This window comes from Gopherus evgoodei, chromosome 2 (assembly GCF_007399415.2).
Source record: "Gopherus evgoodei ecotype Sinaloan lineage chromosome 2, rGopEvg1_v1.p, whole genome shotgun sequence".
Lineage (NCBI taxonomy): Eukaryota > Metazoa > Chordata > Testudines > Testudinidae > Gopherus > Gopherus evgoodei.
This window is the reverse complement of record NC_044323.1, coordinates 26,981,977-27,008,463: the sequence shown is the minus strand read 5'-3', so window position 1 is coordinate 27,008,463 and position 26,487 is coordinate 26,981,977. Positions and strand designations below refer to the sequence as shown.

The 26,487-nt window shown below is 47.3% G+C and overlaps 1 protein-coding gene across 1 annotated transcript in view; it reads left to right on the top strand.

The window, feature by feature from the left end:
* The first annotated feature begins 20,949 nt into the window (after window positions 1-20,949).
* Window positions 20,950-26,487, top strand: part of CCNY (cyclin Y) — a 227,100-nt gene continuing 221,562 nt past the window's right edge. Inside the window, exon 1 of the mRNA XM_030550147.1 lies at window positions 20,950-21,874. Within this exon, the coding sequence (XP_030406007.1) occupies window positions 21,721-21,874 (154 nt within the window). The 5' untranslated portion in view covers window positions 20,950-21,720. The remainder of the gene's footprint in view (window positions 21,875-26,487) is intronic.

Below are 26,487 nucleotides of genomic sequence, written 5' to 3'. Positions count from 1 at the left end.
CGGCACCGATGACGTCGGCACCGTCGATCCCGGTCCCACAAGGGCCGTAGAATCCGGTGCCTGACGGCTCCCCGGCACGCGCCGTGGTTGAGCGTATTGCTCCTGCTGCTTCCGTGCCAGCGGCACCGCAGCCAGAGGGCTCGTCTAAGTCGGATCGCCCGGCACCGGCACCTGCTGCGGCACCGATGACGTCGGCACCGTCGATCCCAGTCCCACAAGGGCCGTAGAATCCGGTGCCTGACGGCTCCCCGGCACGCACCGTGGTTGAGCTACTGCTCCTGCTGCTTCCGTGCCAACGGCACCGCAGCCAGAGAGCTCGTCTACGTCGGATCGCCCGACACCGACACCTGCTGCGGCACCGATGACGTCGGCACCGTCGATCCCCGGTCCCGCAAGGGCCGTAGAATCCGGTGCCTGACGGCTCCCCGGCACGCGCCGTGGTCGAGCTAATGCTCCGGCTGCTTCCGTGCTAACGGCACCGCAGCCAGAGGGCTAGTCTAAGTCGGATCGCCCGGCACCGACACCTGCTGCGGCACCGATGACGTCGGCACCGTCGATCCCGGTCCCGCAAGGGCCGTAGAATCCGGTGCCTGACGGCTCCCCGGCACGCGCCGTGGTTGAGCTCCTGCTCCGGCTGCTTCCATGCCAACGGCACCGCAGCCAGAGGGCTAGTCTAAGTCGGATTGCCCGGCACCGACGCCTCTGAGGCACCGACAACATCGGCACCGTCGATTCCAGTCCCACAAGGGCTATCGAATCCGGTGCCCGACGGCTCCCCGGCACGCGCCGTGGTTGAGCGTATTACTCCCGCTGCTTCAGTGCTGACGGCACCGCAGCCAGACAGCTTATCTAACTCGGATCGCCCGGCACCGACACCTACCGAAGCTCTGATGACCTCGGTACCGTGGATCCCAGTCCCACGAGGGCCGTCGAATCCGGTGCCTGACAGCTCCCCAGTACGCACTGTGGTTGAGCCTGCTGTTCCCTTCACGCCGGAGATGTTACCAACGGCGAGGGCTCTCAGTGCCATGACAGAGTCAGTGCTGCCTGACCCGGGCACCGCCGGTACGGGTAATACAGTCTCTTCAGGGGACTGTCCCCTGTCAGCACAGCAGAGCGGCACCGTTCATGATCACGGTCCCGCAGACACTCCAAGTCCTGTCGGCACGCCGGACACCACTGGCAGTCCCGGTGCTGTTTTCCTCGGTACTGGTCACACTCGCTGCACCGGTCGGTATCCCGTTCGCCGACCCGCTATCGGCACCGTTCTGACCTCTGGCACCGGGGCAGGTGCCTTGACTCCTGTAGCCCTTCTCCGAGCCTCGAGATCTCGGTCGACCTCCCGACACCGTTCTGGTTGCGGGTCTGGATCTCGTTCCAGGTACCGATACGCCTCCCGATGCCGGTCCCCGGTGCCGAGTTGGGCAAGGTCCGAGTGAGTCAGAGACTCTGCCTGTGCCTTCTTTTAGTACCTCCATGGCCGTCCGGACACGCATCCGTGTCATCCCATATGCGCAGATTTTATGCTCGGGACCACGATCCTGATATGATGGCCAGCGGGCGCCAGCCCCGAAGCAGAAAGAGGCTTGGCGAATGAACAGGCTTGGCCGCCAGGTGTACTCTGCAGGGGCCCTGCAGCTCGGGGTAGCAAAGCAACAAGCCTTGCTTAGCTGCAATAATTATAGCACCTGAGTGAAGGAGTTTCTCCCTCAAAACTTCCACCTGGAGTTCGCTGCCGTCTTGGAGGACGGGGGGAAAGAAGGTTCCCAGAGCGTCCCTCCAGGCCTCGTTGGACGCAGCAGACTCTGCGGCCGGCACTCTGGCCTTGAGTGTCGCCGTGAGGTGCATTTCATGGCTTCAGGGTTTAAACCTCCGGCCGGAGCTGCGGTATGCCATTCAGGATTTACCCTTTGTTGGTAAAGGCATCTTCGCGGCAGAGATAGCCCCAGACTGCGAAGTCTGGTGGGCAATAGGGTCCTAATGCGTCTCAGCATGTATACGCCAGCGACAAAACGCAGGCCTTTCTGGCCCCAGCCGCCATACTCTGTGCCTAGCCAGAGGCAGAACTCTGGCAAACGGCAGGGCCAAGGTGGTCGCAGACGAACGTCAGGACCCCTGAAGAGCCAAAGTCAAGGTCCCTCGCAATTACCACTGGGACCAAAGACGGACCTTCCAAGGTTCACCTGAGGGTGGTGTACCAGTCGCAGGACGGGATCCCGATCCCGCTTTCTCCTGGCATGGCCCCAGTTACTTTCAGATCGCTGGGTCCTGCGCACGATGGAGCATAGGTACCACCTTTAATTTGCTCCAGCCCTGTCCCACTTCAGCGGACGAAAGGGGTAAGGGGTTTTACCCCCGTTATGCCCTAGTCCCCCACTCGAACACAGGTCTCAGACCTTCTTGGTCCTGCACGGACTCAACCGGGTTAGGATAAGGTTGGAGTTCTGCATGGTATCCCTGGGAATCATTATTCCATCCTTGCCTCCTGGGGGCTACGGTGCCGCCCTGGATATGAAGCACGCGTACTTTCGCAATGCCATCTTCCCTCCGCACGGGAGATGCCTCCGCTTTATAGCCGACAGTCAATACTCCCGGTTTACGGCCATAGTCGCCGCCTACCGTCGCTGATGTCGGATATGCGTTTTTCCGTATCTGGACGATTCGCTTATCCACGGAGACTCTGAGACACAAACCACTCAGCGCGTGGGCATCGCCACGGTCTTATTCACAGGTCAAGGCCTGCTGTTTATTATAGAGCAATCCACTCTGGTCCCCACGCAGAGGTTGGGCTCCCTAGGGGCTATCCTGGTCTCCTACCTAGCCGGAGCCTGCTTATCGCAACTGAGATTTTAGGCGATGGCAACAATCATCTGAGGTCTGAAGGCTTTCCCAACGACCTCAGCTCGTTCTTGTCTCAGTCTCCTGGGTCCATGGTTGCCCGCAAGTTTGTAACCAAACACGCCAAGCTCCGCCTCCGTCCTCTCCAAGTCCGGCTCACTGCCCCTGACGGCGGACGCCTCATCTCTCTGCTCGAGTGTTCATAGTCACCTCTGAGCTTAAGGCCTTTGGTCTTTTAGGGAGCTGGCATTCCTCCTCAATGCCCCAAAAATTGAGAGTAGTCCGCCTGGCATGCCAGGGGTTCCAGCGGCAGCTGTGAGGCCGTTGTATCTCGGTGTTTACAGCCAACACAACGACCAGGTGCTTCATAAGTATTCAGGGGGGACATAGTCCTCCCCCCCCCTTTTTTGTCAGGAGGCCATCCATTTCCGGGTCTTTGGCATGGCCCACTCGATGGAGCTGGCGACGTCCTTTCTCCCAGGCGTTTGGAACGTCCTAACTCTTTGCCTCAGCAGGTCTTTCCTGCCTTACGAGTGATCACTCTGCCCCATGTGAGGCGTCCCGCTTTCCGGAAGTGGAGATGTTTCCTCACACAGACCTGTTCGCTCACCGCGAGAGCAGGAAATGCCAGGTGTTCTGCTCCTTCCAAGATCTCTCCTCGGAATCGATCTTGGACGCATTCCTGATGCCGTGGAAAGGCCAACTGCATTATGCCTTCCCACTGTTCCCACTGGTTCATTAGGTCCTGCTCAAACTCCGCAGGGGCAGAGCGTGCATCATCATGATCACTCCAGAATGGTCCAGGCAGCGCTGACATACCACGTTACTCGGCCTGTCAGCCCAGACCTCATCACTCAGGGCAACGACAGGCTTCGTCACTCGGACCTGCAGCCTCTTCACCTCACGGTGGCTGCTGCGTACCTGAGTCGAGGTGACAGGCAGCCTTCCACCTGGTCAACGTACCGGGCCAGGTGGAAGCGTTTCTTTTACAGCTGCAATACGCTCGATCTTGCTCCTGCTGAGGTCTCGATCCCCTCTGTTTGGCCTGCCTCTGGCCTTCAGCGGCAGGACCTGGCGGTATCAGCGCTGAGGATACACTCAGCAGCCATCTCTACCTTCCAGCAGGCTGAGATGGACGTTCAGTGTTCTCACGCTCTATGGGTTCGAGGTCCCTCAAGGGCTTGGAGCGCTTGCACCCTCGGGTGCGCCGCCCAGCCCCGACCTGGGACCTCAACCTAGTCTTGGCCAGACGGGTCTCTGAGATCAGAGCTCTTACGGGGGTTCCGCCGTACACTAGGTTTCACAATGACAAGGTGCAGTTATGACCGCACCCGGCTTTCCTCCCTAAGGTGGTTTTGGCTTTTCATGTTACCCACAGTTCAACGCAATGGGCACAACCGTTGCACTCCTTGGACATCTGTGGAGTGCTCGCATTATATTGTGCTGACAGAACCATTTCCTAAGGTGCCCCAGCTCTATCCCGGTAGCGGGCCAAAGGGAGGGCTTGCTTGTTCTCCTCTCAGAGGATCTCATCTGGGGTGATGGCGGACATCCCCACTTGTTATGATTTGGCTCATATTTCCACAAGCCACATCAACGTGCATTCTACCAGGGCTCAGGCTTCATCTGCCGCCTTGCTGGCTCGTGTTTCTACCCACGAGATCTGTCGCGAAGCTCCATTGGTCCTCGGTCCATACCTTTGCTTCGCAGTATGCCCTGGTTCAGCAGTCAAGAGAGGCTGTAGCCTCTGGCTCAGCAGTTTTATTCTGCCACATTTCACTCCGACCCCACCGCCTTTGTAAGGCTTGGGATTCACCTAACTGGAATGGATATGAGCAATCACTCGAAGAAGAAAAGACGGTTACTCACCTTTGTAACTGTTGTTCTTCGAGATGTGTTGCTCATATCCATTCCACACCCGCCCTCCTTCCCCACTGTCGGAGTAGCCGGCAAGAAGGAACTGAGGAGCGGGTGGGCCGGCAGGAGTATATATGGAGCGCCATGGTGGCGCCACTCTAGGGGGCGACCTGCCGGCCCACTGAGTTGCTAGGGTAAAAGTTTTCCGACGAATGTGCACGCGCGGCGCGTACACACCTAACTGGAATGGATATGAGCAACACATCTCGAAGAACAACAGTTACAAAGGTGAGTAACCGTCTTATTCCCTAAGTGCAGCAGGGTGATAGATGGAACGCATATCCCAGTTTTGGCCCCCAACCATCTTGTGATGGTGTACATCAACCGGAAGAGCTACTTCTCCATGGTCTTGCAGGTGCCGGTGGATCACTGGAGTTTCACTGACATAAATGTGGGGTAATCAGGGAAGGTGCAGGAACCACATATCTTTTGGAACACTGGATTGCATAGAAAGCTGCACGCTGGGACTTTCTTTCCAGACCACAAGATTCCAATGTGGGGGATGTGGAAATGCTCACAGTGATCCTTGGAGACCCCACTGTGATGTTACAGCCTATATGATTTTATAAAAATATGCTAATGAGTGCATATAATGTAACTGGAATATGCTTCATGCAAAAGGTCTCTTGTAAGGTATCATTACAAAGCTTATAATCTACTGAGTGTGATCATCCTATTTATATAAATGTTAACACTCTTATATCTGAAACTAGAAGTATGAAATATAACTGAGGGCCTATTGTAATTATGCCAAGGGTGTGCCATTAATGGTGGTTTGGAATCTTGATGACTCTCATTAACCAGGGCAATTGACTGTGGATGGTTCTGTTTGCAGGCAGGCCTTCCTGCGAGTCAGGCTGGGAGGAATGAAGGCTTGCAGTAACATGTGATCATGTCACATGAACTGAAATTCATCTTTAACCTGTTGTCTTTCCATTGAGAAGGACGGGGTAGGAACCCAGGGACAAAAGGACTCCTTCGTTATGCGAAAGATATATAAAGGGGTGGAACAGAACAAAGAAGGAGAGGAGCCATCATGAAGAATCCCCTAGCTACCACCTAAGATGGAAAAAAAGCTGTACTAGGGGAAAGAATTATGCCCAGGCCCGGAAGGTGTCCAGTCTAAGGAAAAAAAATCAAACTTACTGAAGCAACTCTAACGGTGAGATAATCTGCATGCAGTTCAATTAGACCAGGGCCACCCAGAGGATTCCGGGGGTCTGGGGCCATCGGCAGCAGGCGACTCTGGTGGACCTCCCGCAGGCGTGCCTGCGGAGGGTCCGCTGGTCCCGCGGCTCCGGTGGAGCATCCGCAGGCACACCTGTGAGAGGTCCACCGGAGCTGCGGGACCAGTGGACCCTCCGCAGCCATGCCTGCGGGAGGTCCACCGGAGCTGTGGGACCGGCAAGCGGCAGGGGGCCCCCCGCGTGGCGAAATGTCTAGAGCCGGCCCTGTTCGGTGGCGGGAGACCCTTCCGTTCTGGGACCCGCCGCTGAAGTGCCCTGAAGACATGCGGCGGGGGCCCCCCGCCGGCGAATTACAGCTGAAGCGGGACCCGCCGCCGAAGTGCAGCCCGCTCTTCGGTGGTAATTCAGTGGCGGGGGGCCCCCGCTGTGGGTCTTCGGGGCACTTTGGCGGCGGGTCCCTGAACGGAAGGGCCCCCCGCCACCGCATTACCGCCGAATACCGGGTTGCACTTCGGTGGCAGGTCCCGCTTCGGCGGTAATGCGATGGCAGGGGGTCATTCCACCCCGGAGAGGAAGGACTCCCCTGCCAGCGAAGACCGGGAGCGGGCTCTGGGGCCCGGCCCCGCAAGAGTTTTCTGGGGCCCCTGAGCGAGTGAAGGACCCCGCTCCAGGGGCCCGAAAAACTCTCTTGGGGGCCCCTGCGGAGCCCGGGTCCTGGGGCAAATTGCCCCTCTTACCCCCCCCCGGGCGGCCCTGGATTAGACATAGATTTGCATGTTTTATTTTATTTTGTTTGGTGACTTACTTTGTTCTGTCTGTTACTACTTGGAACCACTTAAATCCTACTTTCTGTATTTTATAAAATCACTTTTTACTTATTAATTGACCCAGAGTATGTATTAATACTTGGGGGAGCAAACAGCCGTGCATCTCTATCAGGTGAACAATTTATAAATTTACCCTGCATAAGCTTTATACAGGGTAAAATGTATTTATTTGGGTTTAGACCCCATTGGGAGTTGGGCATCTGAGTGTTAAAGACAAGCACACTTCTGTGAGCTGCTTTCAGGTAAACCTGCAGCTTTGGGGCAAGTAATTCAGACCCTGGGTCTTTGTTGGAGCAGACAGGAGTGTCTGGCTCAGCAAGACAGGGTGCTGGGTTCCCGAGCCGGCAAGGAAAGCAGGAGTGGAGGTAGTCTTGGCACATCGGGTGGCAGCTTCCAAGAGGGTTTCTGTGGTTCACATACCTCTATCCAGCCTGAGTCTTTCATTGATAGTCTTCCTCCATGCTCTTGTTTTGCTGTATGCTGCATCAGTTAACTGCAACACTTTGTGAAACATATCCTTCTTACTCCTCCTGGGTTGGCACACTCTACTGGTGTGGAGGAGTGAGTTCTCAAGGGCACATCTGCAGAAGCCAAAGAAACAAAGAACAGAGACAGTGTTGTGAGTGCGCTCACAGCCGTGAATCACAAAAGTTACACACACTTCTTTCTCACTGTCCCTTGGCTAGCAGACAGCTCAGCATAAGTCCCAATAATAGTGTGTTTGGGTGGCAGGTAAGGGGGAATGGGCAAGAAGAGACAAAGGGTGGTTTGAGAAGGAGATTACTATAAGCATCTAGGGAGCCTATTCTGAATATTGGTGTTCTTTTCCATGGGCTAGGGAATCAAACCCGATATTTCACTCCTAAGGGTAACCCAGAATGCAAGGGTGCATCTCCTGGATGCGCGTGGCTTCAGACTGGCTCCATATGCTGCTTGCCTGTGTGCCGCACTGGTCCCTGCAGAAATAGTTGCCACCAGTGGGGTCTGAGCCCGAGTGCTGCTGCCTGACATAGTGAAGCGGAGTGGCCTCTCTCCCCACTTGAGGGTGAAGGACCACTACAACCTACAGGAAAGTTTCCTAGAGATCCCTATGGAGGATTCCCAGGACATCCCCCATGTACGTTAACAAACTTTTGCGCTGTGGTTTCATTGTGTGGATGGACAGGCTCTGTTGTTAATTTCTGTGCCTTATCCCTCCTCTGCAGGGGTGGCTCCAGACCACAGCATGCCAAGTGCATGCTTAGGGGGGCAAGCCGCGGGGGGCTCTCTGCCAGCGCCGTGAGAGCAGCAGGTGAGCCGCCGAAGGCAGCCTGCCTGCTGTGCTTGGGGCGGCAAAATCCCTAGAGCCGCCCCCGCTCCTCTACCATATAACAAACTACATGAGAGCTCAATCTCCTCTCATTGTGCAGTATCAAAAGCCACTGCACACCAGAGCTGGAGTGCCAGAACTGGCTAGACCCCTCCAGAGTGGAAAAGCAGTCCTGACTGGCCACTCCACCAGACAAACCTGGCATGTGCTCCACATCATCCTCCAATTCCACCTCCTTGTCCACCACTTTGTCATCGTGGTTGAGTCTGCTGGCCGCTGCCTCCATTGGCCCCAAAGTATCCACAGGGCTCTTGGTGATGGATGTGCGGTCATGGCCGAGAATGGTGTGCAGCTCCTTATAGAAATGGCATGTCTTTGGCTCATACCAGAGTGACAGTTGGCCTCCCTTGTCTTCTGGAACATTTGCTTCAGCTCCTTTATTTTGGCATGACACTGCTGCATGTCGGTTTTGTGCCCTTTGTCCTCCATGCCACTAGCAATCCTCTCCCCATATACTCAAAGTCCTCCATTCAACTTGATGGCATTTCTTTGTCTGTATTGTAATAACATTTGAATGCCACAGCCACTCAATTCTAAAGTTTCAAGGAATGATCAGGCATGTACTGATTTTGGTGAAAATTAGGAACCTGAAAAGGGGAAATGAGGGATACAGGAAGCCCCTTGCATCTGGATAGCAGACCCAGTAGCTTCAGCCACTTCTGTAACTGTCTATAGCTCAAAGGACCAGTCGAGAGCAGCCATTAACACCTTTCACCATAACAACACCTCTCACTTGAGCTCCGCTTACACTCCCAGGACAGTTTAAGATGCTGACACTCTGAATGACCTGTGTCCCAGACAGAAAGAAAAAATGTGGGAGGGGAAGGAGAGTGCACACAGAGCCCTGGCATGGGGGAGAAAAGGGACTAGGGGATCCTGATATGGGGAGAATGGGGAACACACAGAGCCCATGACATGGGGCAAAGGGAGGAATGGGGGTCTGTGGATATGGGGTGAAGGGCATTAGAGCACCTAGAATGGGGGACAATAGTATGGGGAAGGAGATATTAAAGCACATGGGGTTTCTGGCATGTGGCAGAGGAGGCAATGGGGCACACAGAGCCCCTCTCAATGCAGGGGGAAGACTGGGAGACCCTGGCAGGCAGTAAGGGGAATGTGAGGGCACATACAGTCTGTGGTATGAGGGATAGGGGTTGCCAAGGGTCCCTGAAATACAAAGGGAAGGGAGGGGGCACACAGGGAACAGAAAAATTCCTGGATGCCCTGCTGTTAGTACTGAGCTTGGCCTTGAAGTCGTAAAGTGTGTGACTGTGGTGGGGCGTCAACTCACCAGTAAAGTGCCTCCTGCTGGTTGTCCTGGGAATTAGCTCTTCCAGCCCAGAGCACCCTCTGCGGGCCAGTGTCTCACCTGCCCCTGGCCCCCGTGTCCCTCCCAGACTCCCAGTGCCCTTTTACACTGGGGTTCCACCCCCAGCAGTAGCCCACAATCTGGGTCTCCCCACCCAGGGGAACCTCCAACCTTCTATTCTCATCTTGCCTCAGTGGCTACTGCCAGTCATCAAGCCCCCACTCCCTGGGGCAGACTGCAGTCTATAAACCCCTCATCATCAGCACAGGGGGGTAGGACCAGCTGCCTCTGCCTATTGCTGGGCTGCCCCTCTGCAGCCCCAGTACCTTTTGTAGGCCTCTAACTAGGCCTGCAGCCTGGGGTTTTGCTAGGCTGGAGCTCCCCATCTCCCTCTACCCTTTCCCAGCACTGCTCCACCTCAGGGACCCTTCTCAGCTCCCAGGCAGCCTGGTTCTTCTCTCAGAAGCTAGAGAATGGGTCTTCCAGCCTCTGGCCCTCAGTCCTCTTATAGGGCCAGCTGTGGCCTGACTGGGGCATGGCCCCACTTGTGGCTGCTTCCCCCAATCAGCTAGCTTTCCCCATCCTGCCCCAGCCCTCTCCCAGGGCTGTTTTAAGCCCTTCAGGGTATGAGCGGGGTGACTACGCCGCTACAGTGACCCTCTAGCTATTTGAGCCTGCCCTTACAGCTGCTGACAACACCTGACAGAAAGGTTGCAACATGAGATGTACTTAATCGCACTTTTAGTCTACTTGAGATCAAATATTTGATTCCTTCACTCTTGGCTCCTACAATTAGATCCACCAGAAAACTCCATCTACAAATTCTAACTGCATGATTGTATAGTGGTTCTTGCCACGGCATGTGTTCTAGTGATTTATTTTTTATTTCTTGAGATTCCTTTCTTAAAGAAAATAACCACAGCGAGGGAGCCCATGTGACCAGGCAAGGAAATGTGTCAAATACTAATTTACTCCTGGACCTGCCTGCATGGTTTAAACAAACAATCTAGTGGAAAATATTCACAGGTTAAGACACTTTTGCAGAAGTAATGCCAACAGACCAGACCAGCAACAAAACATTATGTAAACGCAGTATTTCTCCACCCACATCTAACCGTTTATTTCAACCATTAAATACTGACTCCTTAAACAGGTACAAATTGGACTGATCTCTTGCATGTTGCATTGCTCTGTGGTGAAGCATATTGCGCTGTGATTTAAGGAATAGGTCTCTCCCAGGCTAGCTGAGGCTAGGAGTAGTGTGGCTGAAGAACTTGCGGACTGCCCTCTATCACCACCTACTGCTATGGTGTAGAGCTAAAGCACCAGATGAAGCTGTCATCTTGGACTACAGGGTTATCTTCTGAGGCAGCTATTAAAGCACCTGAGGAGACTGAGAAGCTGAGAGAAAAGTCAGGTACACAGACATTCTGGAATAATTTCTGTATTTAAAAACAAGTCTCTGCACTTTGTGAATGGAGAAGGGAAGCCTGGTTCTCAGTCATGCAGTGGAGGCATAGAGCTCCTGGCCCCAGATAACTGAGTCCACAACATGAAATTGTGGCAGCAGTGCTCCCAGTCTCTTTATTTGAAGGGAGAAAAGACTTTATTCCTTCCCCCGGGCCAAAGCAGTGGTAGTGATAGCGAAGACAGATACTATCCAGACCCCTCTTTGCCCCTTTCCCTCCCAAGTCCAGTAGTGTCTGAGAGAGCTAAGTGTGACCCAGATCCTCAAAGGTATTTAGGCTCATAACTGGCACTGGTTTCAATGCAGGTTAGGAGCCTAAATACCTCTGAGGATCTGGGCCTGTATGACTGATGAATAAGAGCCTGGTCTTCAGAAGTGCTGAACACACCCAACTCCAACTGAAATCAGTGCAGTTACACCAGGGAGGAATCCAGCCCAGTAGGTGTAATAGCATTCTTCCTTTAGTAGACTTCGGATCTATTAAATGCAAGTAGCAACAGACTAGCCAGACTGAATACACTCTGTTGCTAGATTATACCTCTTTGCAATCTTTATGTTCTGTTTATATGTGTAGGTATTTATATTGCATTCATTCTTTATTCTTGGACTTCATTAAAAGGTCTATTTTCTTCTGTAGTCAGAGTCTCATTAAATAACACTTATATAAATTTCTCTCATTATTTTCCAGTTATTTAAACCCTTATATTTGTTCTCTCTCTACTTCATTGATGTGTAGGTATCATAGTATAATTTCCAATTCTGGACCTTAGTGTTCAAAATATGGGTACTAGCATGAATTTCCCTTAGCTTAATTACCAGCTTAGATTTGATAGGCTGCCACCAATCAGGACTTAGAGTAGAGCGCCTGATAGACTCTGGTCTCCCCCAGAAACCTTCCCTGGGGGTCCCAAGACCCAAATTCCTTGAGTCTCACAACAAAGGAAAATAAACCATTCCCTTTCCCCCTCCTTTCTCCCTCCCAGCTCCTTCCCGTCCTGGGAACACTAGGAGATCACCTGATTCAACTTCTTGAATCACCACACCGAGAGGAGTGTTACCTTCCCCCTCCCTTCTTCCCCCTCACCCAGGGGCCATACAGATTCAAGCTGCGTGAATCTTACACAAAGAGAAAAGTTGTCCTTCCCTTCTCCCCACCAATTTCCTGGTGAGTACAGACACAATTCCCTTGAACCCTAACTTGGAGAAAAAAATCAAACAGGTCTTAAAAAGCAAAACTTTTAATAAAAAAAGAAAGAAAAAGTAAAAGGTTTATCTCTGCACTTTAGATGGTAAAAAGTTACAGGGTCTTTCAACTTATAAACAATAGAAAGAAACTTTCTCCAGCAGAAACACAATTTAAGCTACTTCCAGCAAGTACACATATGTAAATGAAAAAAAAAAATAAAAGACTATGACTGCCTTTTCTTACTTACAATTCTGAATAGATAAGAGACTGTAGCAGGGAGATTGGCAGAAACCTAGTTGCACCTTTAGTCCCATCCAGGACCCAGAGAGAACAAACCCAAACCCCACAAACAAAGGCTTCCCTCCCATGAGATTTGAAAGTCTTTTGTCTTCTGATTGGTCCTCTGGTCAGGTGTTTGGGGTCCCTGTTTGTTAACCCTTTTACAGTAAGAGAGACATTAACCCTTAACTATCTGTTTATGACAGTAGGCACTTAGCACTGAACTGTCAACTAGAAGTCTCTAGTTTCAGCTCCATTTGACAGAAAATCCACATAACCTCAAGGGCATTCACCTCTTTAAAGTCCCAAGATGGAGTTTTATGTCAGGTTAATTACGTAATTCTTTACAATTTGACACAATGAGTCAGAACTTATTCAGAATAAACACAAATAGGTTGAATGACCAGATTAAATTTCTAATTAGCATAGAATTAGATTATTTTTATATGGATCTGTCAATCATCTCCACATAAAAATAACATTTACTCTTATTTAACTCTGTTTTTTCTTACTGCCTTTGGGATAACAGACTTTCTTTTTTGAACCTTATTTGTCATACATGGAACATCTATATTTAAATATGCCATTAGGAACACAATATTGGTTCAGAGACTGCAGAAATTATACCCTATAAATGAAGCATGTCAAAAATTCTTTGCATTATTGAAACTGAATGGTGACAAAATTGTCTTGTCTTAGTTAAGAGATCATAAGAATTTTCATTTTAAAACTTTTATTTTCAAGGATTTATAAAACTTTGCTCTGGGGGCTAAAATTTTGACATTTTATTGCAAGTAGGACCTCTGTTAGCCATTAGGGGGCAGAGTGGGGATGGAAGTTTCTGTTCTAGCTAATTTTCTTTTCCAGATGTAAATTATGAGCCTGGAAAACATAATACATTTTAAAAGATATGGTTGCCACCATTCTATTATTTATGATGCGTTTCTACTTTTTCACTTCTATCTCTCATGTTATTTATTGTACAGACTGAAAATGATTTTGGATTAAAAACGATCTTCCAGATTCTTATACATCAACTGTGGTACCTGGAGTCAAAAGACTTCTTATTTTAAGCAGTACAATGATCCAACTCAGACTGTCCCAATCATTTACAAGTTTTCATGAATGTTATAGGAAGATCTCAGAGATCAAACCTTATGAACCCCGACGGGTTCCATCTTCATAACCTGACACTAACCCTCCTTATTCAAGCCCACTTCCTTTCCTGTGGGATAAGCTGTGTAGTTATGCAGGAGTAAGTGCCATATAAGCCCAGTCAGCTCCAAGCAGGCCAATCTTCAAAGGCCTGGGCCTAGTGTTGAGGGGCTTTACAGTTATTCTGCAGTAGGCAGAATAGAGCTGTTCACAGAAGAAAGAAGCTCATTCTGGTCTCTGATCAAATAAAGCACACAACAGACCTTCTTTTGAAGTCAATGGCACTTAATCAAGTTATGAATGGTACAGGGAGCAGCTCTGAGTTTATTGTACCAAGATCTATCAAATAATAAGATTACATCTACATCATGCATTTGATTTCGCTGAAATAAAGTCATTATAATTGAACATCCAAGAACATCTTTTTTTACTTTTATTTCACAGGTGTTTTGGGCTCAGCTCTTGTGTAGCTCCAGCAGGAGTCCATTATCCTGTGGCAGTGTTCTCTTCCCTTGACATTATCTTTTAAATATATAATGTAGCACCAGCCTCTTTTATCAATAGGCTGACAACTAAGTGAGATTTGAGAGTGAAACTAAGAAGGATACAAGTCAAGATAAAACTGAGAACACAAGTAATCAAATAGGAAAAGAGAAAATTACCAGTACATTAATTTGTTCAAAACGTCTTAAACATTTTAAAAGGCATTTTAAAAATATATATCAGTGTTTTGTTTCAAAACTCATCTCCAATAACAACTTCTGATTTTTCTGTCTTCTTTCTCATCTAGTAGGAATTTTATATTCAATTCTAATAGATGCAAGAGGAGACAGAAGCCAGGTTTTTTGAAAGTGGATGCCTTTAGTTTGGTGCCTAACTCCAGATTTACACACCCAAATAAAACTGTTTTTAAAAGGTGCTGAGACACTCTCATTGAAGGGATGAATCCAGCCCATTGCATTTAATGGCATATCTCCTGCAGCTGACTTTGCATTTACTTAGCGCCAAAAGAAACAGATTGGCGAGAGTGAATACACTGTTAGTTACTAGCATGTATGGCTAGATGTATGTCTGTGAAATATTTCTGTTTTGTTTATTTAGGTACCATTTTATGAGTGTTTGTTTTCAGCCAAAGTTTCTTAGTGTTATAGACTAAAACACATAAAATAAATTAAATTCTACAAAGAACCTAGTGTGCCAGAGATGAACTAATGTGTAATAATGTTATGAATACTGTTATGTAATAATTGTTAGTGAGGGTAAATTATAATATATGGGGGGGTAGTGGAATGTTTATTATATGCCTATAATACTCAAATTCAGTGGGTGTGTACAGGAAGGTAACGCAGTGGTTTCCGAGATAAGAATACCCAGGCACACAATCGAAAGTGGCATCCATCAAGGCTCTAGGCTGAAATGGCACAGCTGTTTTGCCAGGCTGGGAAGCTAGAGGTCAAAAGGACTATAAACCATGAAAAGTGTCATGATCTCTGTGAAGAATGTAAGGGGCTGTTCAGACAGTTTCAGTGAGCTCTGACAAGGGAGGCATGTGGACAGAGAAAGGATCCATGGAAGAGATGATAGGAAGCCAGTCCTAACTAGTGTTCTCATGTGGAAGACACCTGGTAAGCTAGATGTGTAGTGTGTTTTAGGTTTTCTCTTATATGCTTTTGTTCTAAAAAATAATACTTTGCTTGAAGAAGCCTATTTGGTCAGTGCTTACCCCTGTCATTGTCCCAGAAGGTACAGAAATAGGGTCTGAGTCTAAGTCAGACCTGCTAAGGCAACCATGGTAAGTACCAGAGGACTGTAACCCAGGACCTGATCTGTGAGTGGGAGAATTGTATGATTCCACCTTAAGCCAGATGATAGCTAGAGGTTTGAGTCTTTAAAGGCAGGTGCACTTGACAGGACCAAGAGGGATCAGAGGTAGTTATCTCAGCCACTCTGTCACCTGGCTAATGATGGAAAGAACTCTAGACATTACAGTGCACAAGTTAACACTTTTCTTTAAAAAGGCAAAAAAAAAGTTTTAATTTATTTTTCTTTGGATGAAACTCAGACTATTTAGGACATTCACTCCCAATGGAAGAAAATAGGAAAGATGCTCCCATTAATTTGTGATACTAAAGTACATTATGTACTTTAAAGTACATAAAGTACATAAAGTAAAGTACAAACAGCCAAGGGTAAGTAAACTAATAACTCATCAAAAGTTGTGCATTTATAAAGGTTACATACCTTTTTGGGTGCTATTGCAATATTGTCAACCTCATGCATTCAAATATGAGGCAGGCCTCATAAAATTGCGATTGGCTAAAAGATGAGATTTACATTAAAAAAACTGGATTCTTTTCCTTTGCTTTCTGGTTTCTGAGCCTCTAGGGTGCCTTAGAGCATGTTATCAACGATTTTCATGCAACTGTGATGTCCAGGAATGTACTTTTTAAAGGATGAAAGCTGAAATTCTCATGTAATCACATGACTCCAGGAGCTGAGTCTTTAAGAACAGTACCAAATCTCATGAGACTGCTGCTATGAGCCACTACAGTATAAAGCCACAAGACAAAACTCTTTTTATAACCTGAGAAGTATAGGCTTCTTCTATCAATGTTGGCAATCCAAAGTGTTCAATAATAGACTCATAGACTCTAGGACTGGAAGGGACCTCGAGAGGTCATCGAGTCCAGTCCCCTGCCCTCATGGCAGGACCAAATACTGTCTAGACCATCCCTAATAGACATTTATCTAACCTACTCTTAAATATCTCCAGAGATGGAGATTCCACAACTTCCCTAGGCAATCTATTCCAGTCTTTAACTACCCTGACAGTTAGGAACTTTGTCCTAATGTCCAACCTAAATCTCCCTTGCTGCAGTTTAAGCCCATTGCTTCTTGTTCTATCATTGGAGGCTAAGGTGAACAAGTTTTCTCCCTCCTCCTGATGATACCCTTTCAGATACCTGAAAACTGCTATCATGTCCCCTCTCAGTCTTCTCTTCTCCAAACTAAACAAACCCAATTCCTTCAGCCTTCCTTCATACGTCATGTTCTCAGGACCTTTAATAATTCTTGTTGCTCTTCTCTGGACCCTCTCCAACTTCTCCACATCTTTCTTGAAATGCGGTGCCCAGAACTGGACACAATACTCCAGTTGAGGCCTAACCAGCGCAGAGTAAAGCGGAAGAATGACTTCTCGTGTCTTGTTTACAACACACCTGTTAATGCATCCCAGAATCACATTTGCTTTTTTTGCAACAGTATCACACTGTTGACTCATATTAAGCTTGTGGTCTACTATGACCCCTAGATCTCTTTCTGTCATACTCCTTCCTAGACAGTCTCTTCCCATTCTGTATGTGTGAAGCTGATTGTTCCTTCCTAGGTGGAGCACTTTGCATTTATCTTTATTGAACTTCATCCTGTTTACCTCAGACCATTTCTCCAATTTGTCCAGATCATTTTGAATTTTGACCCTGTCCTCCAAAGCAGTTGCAATCCCTCCCAGTTTGGTATCGTCCGCGAACTTAATAAGCGTACTTTCTATGCCAACATCTAAATCGTTGATGAAAATATTGAACAGAACCGGTCCCAAAACAGACCCCTGCGGAACCCCACTTGTTATACCTTTCCAGCAGGATTGGGAGCCATTAACAACTACTCTCTGAGTACAGTTATCCAGCCAGTTATGCACCCACCTTATAGTAGCCCCATCTAAATTGTACTTTCCTATTTATCTATAAGAATATCATGCGAGACCGTATCAAATGCCTTACTAAAGTCTAGGTATATCACATCCACCGCTTCTCCCTTATCCACAAGGCTCGTTATCCTATCAAAGAACGCTATCAGATTATTTTGACACGATTTGTTCTTTACAAATCCATGCTGGCTATTCCCTATCACTTTACCACCTTCCAAGTGTTTGCAGATGATTTCTTTGATTACCTGCTCCATTATCTTCCCTGGCACACAAGTTAAACTAACTGGTCTGTAGTTTCCTGGGTTGTTTTTACTTCCCTTTTTATAGATGGGCACTATATTTGGCCCCTTCCAGTCTTCTGGAATCTCCCCCGTCTCCCATGATTTCCCAAAGATAATAGCTAGAGGCTCAGATACCTCTTCTATTAACTCCTTGAGTATTCTAGGATGCATTTCATCAGGTCCTGGTGACTTGCAGGCATCTAACTTTTCTAAGTGATTTTTTACTTGCTCTTTTTTTATTTTCTCTTCTAAACCTACCCTCTTCCCGTAAGCATTCACTATACTAGACATTCCTTCAGACTTCTCAGTGAAGACCGAAACAAAGAAGTCATTAAGCATCTCTGCCATTTCCAAGTCTCCCGTTACTGTTACCCCCTCCTCATTGAGCAGTGGGCCTACCCTGTCCTTAGTCTTCCTCTTGCTTCTAATGTATTGATAAAAAGTCTTCTTGTTTCCCTTTATTCCCATAGCTAGTTTGAGTTCATTTTGTGCCTTTGCTTTTCTAATCTTGCCTCTGCATTCCTGTGTTATTTGCCTATAGTCATCCTTTGTAATCTGACCTAATTTCCATTTTTTATATGACGCCTTTTTATTTTGTAGGTCACGCAAGATCTCGTGGTTAAGCCAAGGTGGTCTTTTGCCACATTTTCTATCTTTCCTAACCATCGGAATAACTTGCTTTTGGGCCCTTAATAGTGTCCCTTTGAAAAACTGCCAACTTTCCTCAGTTGTTTTTCCCCTCAGTCTTAATTCCCATGGGACCTTACCTATCAGCTCTCTGAGCTTACCAAAATCCGCCTTCCTGAAATCCATTGTCTCTATTCTGCTGTACTCCCTTCTACCCTTCCTTACAATTGCAAATTCTATGATTTCATGATCACTTTCACCCAAGCTTCCTTCTACTTTCAAATTCTCAACAAGTTCCTCCCTATTTGTTAAAATCAAGTCTAGAACAGCTTCCCCCCAGTAGCTTTTTCAACTTTCTGAAATAAAATGTTGTCTGCAATGCAGTCCAGGAACTTATTGGATAGTCTGTGCCCCGGGGTGTTATTTTCCCAACATATATCTGGATAGTTGAAGTCCCCCATCACCACCAAATCTTGGGCTTTGGATGATTTTGTTAGTTGTTTGAAAAAAGCCTCATCCACCTCTTCCACCTGATTAGGTGGCCTGTAGTAGACTTCCAGCACGACATCAGCCGTGTTTTTTACCCCTTTTAGCCTAACCCAGAGACTCTCCACACTTCTGTCTCCTATGTCCATCTCCACCTCAGTCGAAGTGTGTACATTTTTAATATATAAGGCAACACCTCCTCCCTTTTTCCCCTGTCTATCCTTCCTGAGCAAACTATACCCATCCACACCAACATTCCAGTCGTGTGTATTATCCCACCAAGTTTCAGTAATGCCAATAATATCATAGTTGTATTTATTTATTAGCACTTCCAGTTCTTCCTGCTTATTATCCATACTTCTTGCATTTGTATATAGGCATCTAAGATACTGGTTTGATCTTGCCTCCCAGCTTTGCCCTGACCCTCCTTCCTCTCTGCCATTATAGCCCAGGCTCCCTCCTGTTTCCAACCCATCTCCCAGGTCTTGTTCCCCACTTACCTGTGGGCTTTGCTCACCTGTCCCTGTCGAACCTAGTTTAAAGCCCTCATGAATCATGAATCAGGCCTCCAAAAATAATGAGATTGGCTTAAAATAATGAGATATTTAAAAAAAATTAAAATTTGGAAATCTATAATTAATTTGTATTAAACACTTGACACAGCAGTCAATCAACAATAATTTGTATAAAGCACAATCTCCATTTTGCATAGCACTGGAACCAAGAGTAGTCACTTGGCTGTTTGAGAAAGCTATGAATATAGTAACAATGGAGGGTAGGAAGAGAGCACTGCATTGGTTACACTCATTTCATGCTCCGAAGGTTATCTTTGTCGGCTTGAGGGCTAGCAACAATTTTATGTGAATTAATACTTAAGAATTAATACTTAAGGCCTAGAATACCATTTGCCAAAGAAAGTTTCCTACTTGCCAGTGGTGAATGGATGTTGCCAGGTGGACAGGCAGAGGGTATAATTTGGATTAGGCCAGCCCCTATAGTTTGATCAATGATAAATTATAAGGGGCCTATTTACTGGTTTAGATTTGAATGGAAATGACATTTTAAGAATACAGAGGCTCTTGTGAGTTTTCTGTCATTTGGTGCAAAAATAGTGTAAGAATAAACTGTATGATTTCGGAGCTGTACAACCTGCCCCCTAGTCCTGATTCATTCCCAAACCCAACCTTGAACTCTATGCCTAATTGTACTGTCTCGTTGGCCCATCTCTATTACTTTCACATTTGTTTTGTTTCATCTGAAGACATAATACAATTATTTTTAAAGAAGTTTTTAAAAATTAGAACCACAAGGGGATTAAACTTCTGAAGCAACTGTTAACATGTGCCTATGAATGAACCATATCTTTCTACATAAGGATACCCCCAGGACTGGCGCTAGAGTTTTTTGCGCCCTAGGCGCATGGCCATTTCGCCACCCTGCGCGCTGCTCCCGCGGCTCCGGTGGAGCTGCCGCAGCCATTTCTGGGGCGGGTCCGTTGGTCCGCAGCTCCGGTGGAGCTGCCGCAGCCGTGCCTGTGGGAGGTCCACTGGATCCGTGGACCAACGGACCCTCCGCAGGCACGACTGCGGCAGGTCCACCGGAGCCGCCTGCAGCACCCCCCGGCCAAATGCCGCCCTCCGAAAATCCTGGTGCCCTAGGCGATTGCCTAGTTCGCCTCAATGGAAGCACCAGCCCTGGATACCCCCTGCTGGGCACTGGGTTTGAACCCAGGCATTTTCAGCAGCAAACCTAAAAGCCTCTACAGGGGCGCTGGAACCATTTGTTATTAGGAGAGTCCTGCAGCCATTGAACAACACTCATTCATTGCTATGGTTACTTAAAGCCAGGGGGTGCTGGCGGGGCACCCCAGCACCTATAGCTCAAGCGCCCCCAGAGCCCCCTTTTTTGCTATGAGAGAATCATGAAGGAATAAGGGAAGGGGGAAAACACCGTGAAGAAAATAAGCTTAGTGGTGTGGGTGCGGATTCTTGCTTTGCAGAGCAGAAGCAGGAAACGCGTGATGAGCTGTGTGCAGGGAGAACGGACGTGACTGTGGGAGCGACAGAAGCAGAGGGGGTGAGTGGGCCGCGGCGGAGTGAGAATGGAGGGAAGGGGGAGAGAGGGAACCGCGGGGGATCACTCCCGCCCCCCAAGCGCTGCTCCTGCCAGCCGCACCAGTCCCTTGCCGGTGTGTGGGGCTGAGGCGGCTCTGAACTTGCCCTCCCCAAGAGGCCCGGCCCTGCCCTGCCCCGCCCCTGCTCCTCTTTCCCCCAGCCCCGGTAAGAGCGGCCCAAGGAACTGGGGGCCGCTGTGGGGATCCCCGGGCTCCCTGGGGGGCTCTTCCCACCGCTCAGCAGGCTGGGGGCGGGGCCTAGGGAAAGAGGCGGGGCCAAGGGCGGAGCCTCGCTCCATCCGCCCCCACTCCTGTAGCGAGGTTCCGGCGCTGGGCCGCGCGTGTGAGGAGCTGCGCTGCGGGAAGGAAGCAGCAGATTGGACAGTCGTGATCCTCACACGAGCTGCTTCCCCTCGCTGGCTCTGTTCCGTTCCAGGGCAGCGGCAGCAGGGACTACAGCCCTGCGCCGGGGCTGCCCCTCTCCCAGCTGGGCGCACCCCGGGAGCGAGCAGAGCGCTCCGTCTCTCCCTTGCCTTCCTGGCCCGGCGGGCAGATGTTACCACCCACTTGAACCGGAACCTTTTATGCACAGGCAGCCTCGGGCTGCTCGCTGCTGTGTGCGCCCGGGGAGTGCATCCAGCCCGCTCATTAGGAGGTGGAGGAGGAGCGCGGTAACTCAGCCGCTAGCAATGGGGCCGTGCATGCACCGGGCTTAGCCTGCTTGTGCAGTACATGCCAGGGCAGGAGGATTTAGCTGCGGCGCCCTCTGCTCGGCTGGACGTGCTTGGGGCAAGGCTTCTTGGATGAGCCGCTGTGGGGATCAGCCGGGGAGTGCGGCTGGAGGCAACAACAGCAGCCGCCACCGCCTCTTCCTCTCCCGCTTGATCTTTTCTCTGCTGCTGCCCATGGCTTCTCGCCACCGCTGGTGACGGGCTCCCACTGCATCCTCCCGCGCCTGGCCCGCGGCGAAGGAAGATGGGGAACACCACCTCCTGCTGCGTCTCCTCCAGCCCCAAGCTACGCAGGAATGCCCACTCCCGGCTGGAGTCCTACCGCCCGGAGCCCGAGCTGAGCCGCGAGGACACGGGCTGCAACCTGCAGCACATCAGCGACCGGGAGAACATAGACGGTAAGAGAGGTGTGGGGGCTGCTGGGGTGGGGAGCTCCCCGCAGCTAGGGCAGCCGGGGAAATCCCCCCACGGTCCTCCTGGGTTGGGGAAATCTCTTTTCTCTCCAGCCACAGGGGCAGCCCCAGGGAAATGCATCCCCCACAAGCACAGGAAGAGCCAGGTGGGCGAACTCTCTGCTGTCCTGCTCAAGGGGGGAACTAGGAAACCCCTAGCTCTTCCTCCCCTAATACCTTAGGAGCCCCCGTGGCTTCATCCTAGCCTCTCAGTGTTTAATCACATCTGTTCCTCAGAGGGGAATCTATTCTCTTCTCACCTCCTCTGGGGTTTTTTCTGGCTCTTTTGGTGATTGCAGAACATATGATGAGACGGAGGGTTTGTTTGGTGTTTTTAGGCCTCCATCCACAATTTCGAGGCTTTTGGGTGCTCCTATCCCTGCATATCACAGTGCAGCATTATTTACCCCGTACTAATATATCGTGATGTAGCTCTGTTTATCCCCACCGGCACCCCTTAAACTTTGTGTGGATTCCACCTCTCCATGTATGTGGTTCAGTGTTGGGATCCTTGTGTGGATTCTTGCCATGTACATTGTGATATGGCATTATTTATCTGCCCTTTCCTCTGATTTGAGGCCTTTATCATTCTCCCACCTTATTATTGAATGAAAGCCCAGAGAGCTATTTACCTCAGACTGTACTTTCAAGATCTTTGTGTGTATCAGCATGGACTGATGTGACACTGTTTACACTGGTCCACAGCTTCTGGACCCAACCCACTCAACTGTTTGAATTTCACAAGTGAATTTTTGCCCACCCAAATTTCCTGAACAACGATGGTCTGTGGACTCAGCTGTTTTTATGGTCAGCTGTTGCTATGTGTATGCCAAAGCCAATCCTAGTTGGGGGATAAAACATAAAGGATAAACCCGATAGTTAAGGAAGAGGGAGAAATTTATCTTGTACTGACCTTCAGTGCCAGTGACTTATTTCCTTCCATTACACTGATGATGGAACATTGGTATAACAGAGCAATGAATATTCTCTCTCTCCAGTATTATTGGAAAAACTATATTCTCATTGACTCAGTAATGACCAAACATCCTTTTGTGTGCTGTGGTTAATTAGAACCCGCCCTATTCTTAAGTGTGACTTTAATGTGTAAGTATAAACTAGTTTCTGATTAGCTGAAATAGTTAGTTAGTCCTAAAACTTAACTGGTAAAACATCAACTTTCTCATAGTTTGACGTGAATTGCCTTTGGTAGAAAGCCAAAAAAGTCACATTGGCTCCCATTAGATTTTTTTCAACATTTTTTCATAGCTTATGTGATCAGTTGCAAACTTTGTTTTAAAGCAGTTCTCACCATTGGCTTAATTCTTAATAATAGAGTAACTTTACCTCAGGTTATGATTATTTCTTTTAATTAATTTGCATTCTGGAATCGTGACTGTTATTGGACTGTAATGGGATCAATGGGTGGAAAAAAATATATAATGGCCAGGTTTGAGAAAACTGGGGGAGATTTAAGAACTAGTTGTTGACCTGTGAATGACTGATTCTTGTCACGCCAGTGTTGTCCAGATTAGCAGTAAACACCTTTTTCATGATGGTTTGGATGATATCTAGTCCTGTTTCACATCATTAGAAACAGGTCTTGCTCTATAGTTTTAATTGAGAAGTTTGGGTTTTTTCGGGGGGGGGGGGGGAGGAGTTGTTTGAAGTGTGGTAACAATACCGAAAATTCTAAATGCCTTTCCTTGTAAACTCACTTTTTGCCAAGAATTCTCTTCATGTTTTGGTTAGACCAGTGGCTATAAACCTTTCCAGACTACGGTAGCCCTTTGAGGAGCCTGATTTGTCTTGTATACCACAAGTTTCACCTTACTTAAAATATGCTTTCTCACAAAATTAGACAATAAAAATACACACGTGTCACAGCACCCTATTAATGAAAAATTACTTTTTAATTTTTACCATATAATTATAAAATAAATCAATTGGTATATAAATATTGTACTTACATTTCAGTAAATAGTATATAGAGCAGTATAAACAAGTCATATGAAATTTTAATTTGTTCTGACTTTGCTAGTGCTTTTTATGTAACCTGTTGTAAAACTAGGCAAATATGTAGATGAGTTGATGTACCCTCTGAAAGACCTCAGTGTATTCGCAGGGGTACACATACCCCTGCTTGAGAACCAATGGGTTAGACCAATTTTCAGATCAGTAACAGTACTCCATGAATGGAAGCACTGATGGGACATGTGTGCATGTTGTCTCTGTCCTAATAAATTCTTGTCAATTAAAGAACCCTGTGCTTTACCAGTGGAACATAGAAAATAAACTGTCTATCTCTGTTTCATCAGGCTCAGCACTGTGGCAAATGAAATTAAGTTCTCAGGTGGGGAAGTTGCCTTCAACTCTGACAGTATATAACAAATTTTGTGGTTTGTGTCTCTTGCCTTGCTGTTTGCTCAGATCTTGCTCCTTACTATGATATGATTAGGTATAGAGTCAGAGGCATCAGTTTTCATTGAGGCCATTGATGAAGAATGAGTTAGTGTTTCTTCTTTGAACACAATTGGGGATATTATGGGTAAAACAAATCTGAAATACTCACTTTTGCATATCTGTTGTATTGCAGTCAGATCCACTGGAAGTCTTTGGTCAAAGATGATAGACTGATTACAAAATATAATAAGACTATTCTGTTTTTGAACACTTATTTTCTGAGACTGGGTGCATTTTTGTTTTTAGATTGCTCGAAACTATATGGCAAACATATGCCTATCGTGCCACAGTGGGGGAAAAAAAACAAATAGTGCACTGTAATAATATTTCTATTGTTTTTTTCAATAACTTGAAAATTATTTTACATGAAACAATGAAGGAACAATACTGTGGTCAATTTTTTTTTATTTTTTTTTTATTTTTTGGGGAAGAGAGAATATAAGGTCTTGATTCTTCAAGTAGCCTACAAAATATCTAAAATCCATGAAATATTCAAGAGCTATTTAGCTCTTCAAAAGAATTGGATATTTATTTGAAAAAACAAACTGGTGGTATCACTGTAAATAAACAATTTGGATACTTAAGAAATATTGTTGTTGTTTTTTTGGTTTTTAACTTGTTTCTCACTACCTGTTACTGCAGTGAGAACATGACTGTCAGATACAGTGTGTTTAACAGTGATGTTCAAGTTCTGGAAATGCTAATTCACTAGCACTTTTTTCCTCTCACACGAGTACTGATTATAAGTTATGCTTTCAGAAATGACACATTGTGGTGAGTAGAAGGAGTTGTTGTTGTCCTCTACCTTCGAGTCTGCCTTCAATTCTCTTGTGTTAATCAAGATTTATAGAACTCTAGCTTTTAGGATTGGGCAAAGCAACTTTTTGTAAAATAAAATTACCTTAAACCAGTCTTAATTTGTTACTAAGGTTTGAAAAATGTAACTTCTCACCTATCTGTTCCTTGGTGAACCAGGACCAGAATGGAAATGCCAAAATACAGTGAGATAACTGATTATTGTGTTGTTTCCAGGTAAGTAGAAGGTATGGATATCTTGTGGAAGAGATTCTCCTCTTACAGTTTCCAACCTAATTTTGTTGAAGAAACTGGTTCCAGTAAATAAATGAACTCTTGAGAGCTTGTGCAAACAGAACCTTTTGAGGTTTGCTAGTCATTCTGTGCTTTGTACTGAAACCATTGGAAATGCTGTCGTGGAGAGAGGTACCAGTGAATTCTAATTACATGACCTGATCATGCAGTCTTGTAGGGGAGGGAACTCGCATTGTCTTAAATAGAAGTTCTTCCTGAGCAAGGAATGTAGGATTGGGCCTACAGCTATACCTGCCTGTTGCCATGTTGTCCAAAAGCATCATTTTTGTAATATAGCAGGAACTCTTCATGTCTGTAAGTGAAGGGAATTTTGGAATTGTTTGAGTGGGAACAAACTTCTTTCAGAGACTTCCAAGTTAGAAGGCAAAACTCCTGTTCTGAATGTTTTTTCTGGGTAATGGCCATGTGGAAATGCTTCAGGAATCACCTTTTTGATTATCAGTCAACAGCACATTTTTCTGAAAAGTTGGATCCGTTGGGTTTCACTGATAATTAGATCATTATCTTCAGGCATAGACAGAGGTAGTAAAGATAACCAGTTATCTGCTTTGCTGCTATATTCTGCCCAGAAGCAAAAGAGGAATTCTGATCTGGAGCTCAGAGGATGCCCATTCTTTTTAATGACTGATTGCTCATAGAAACTTTTAAAGGTTATGAAATGGTTTAACCTTTTAAAATCTTGTTTCTGGAAAGTTGTGACAATAGGCTGAGAACTTCTTAATGAATTTGGATGACCAACTTTTCTATCTATTGCTCATCAAGAGACTTATCTAGCAGTATCTTGGCTACAAATGTAAGAGAAAACAGTAGATCACTTAATGTGTCAATCTGGTAAAATGCTGTTATTACTTAGATGGCCTGATTTTTTTTTTTTTTGACCCAGTCTTTTTTGCTAGATGCTTTGTCCACTTTAAAATTGTTGTCATATTTGGTTATTGGTCTGATTAAGACATTTGGGCTGGATCGTTTATTCCGTTTGGACATGGGGG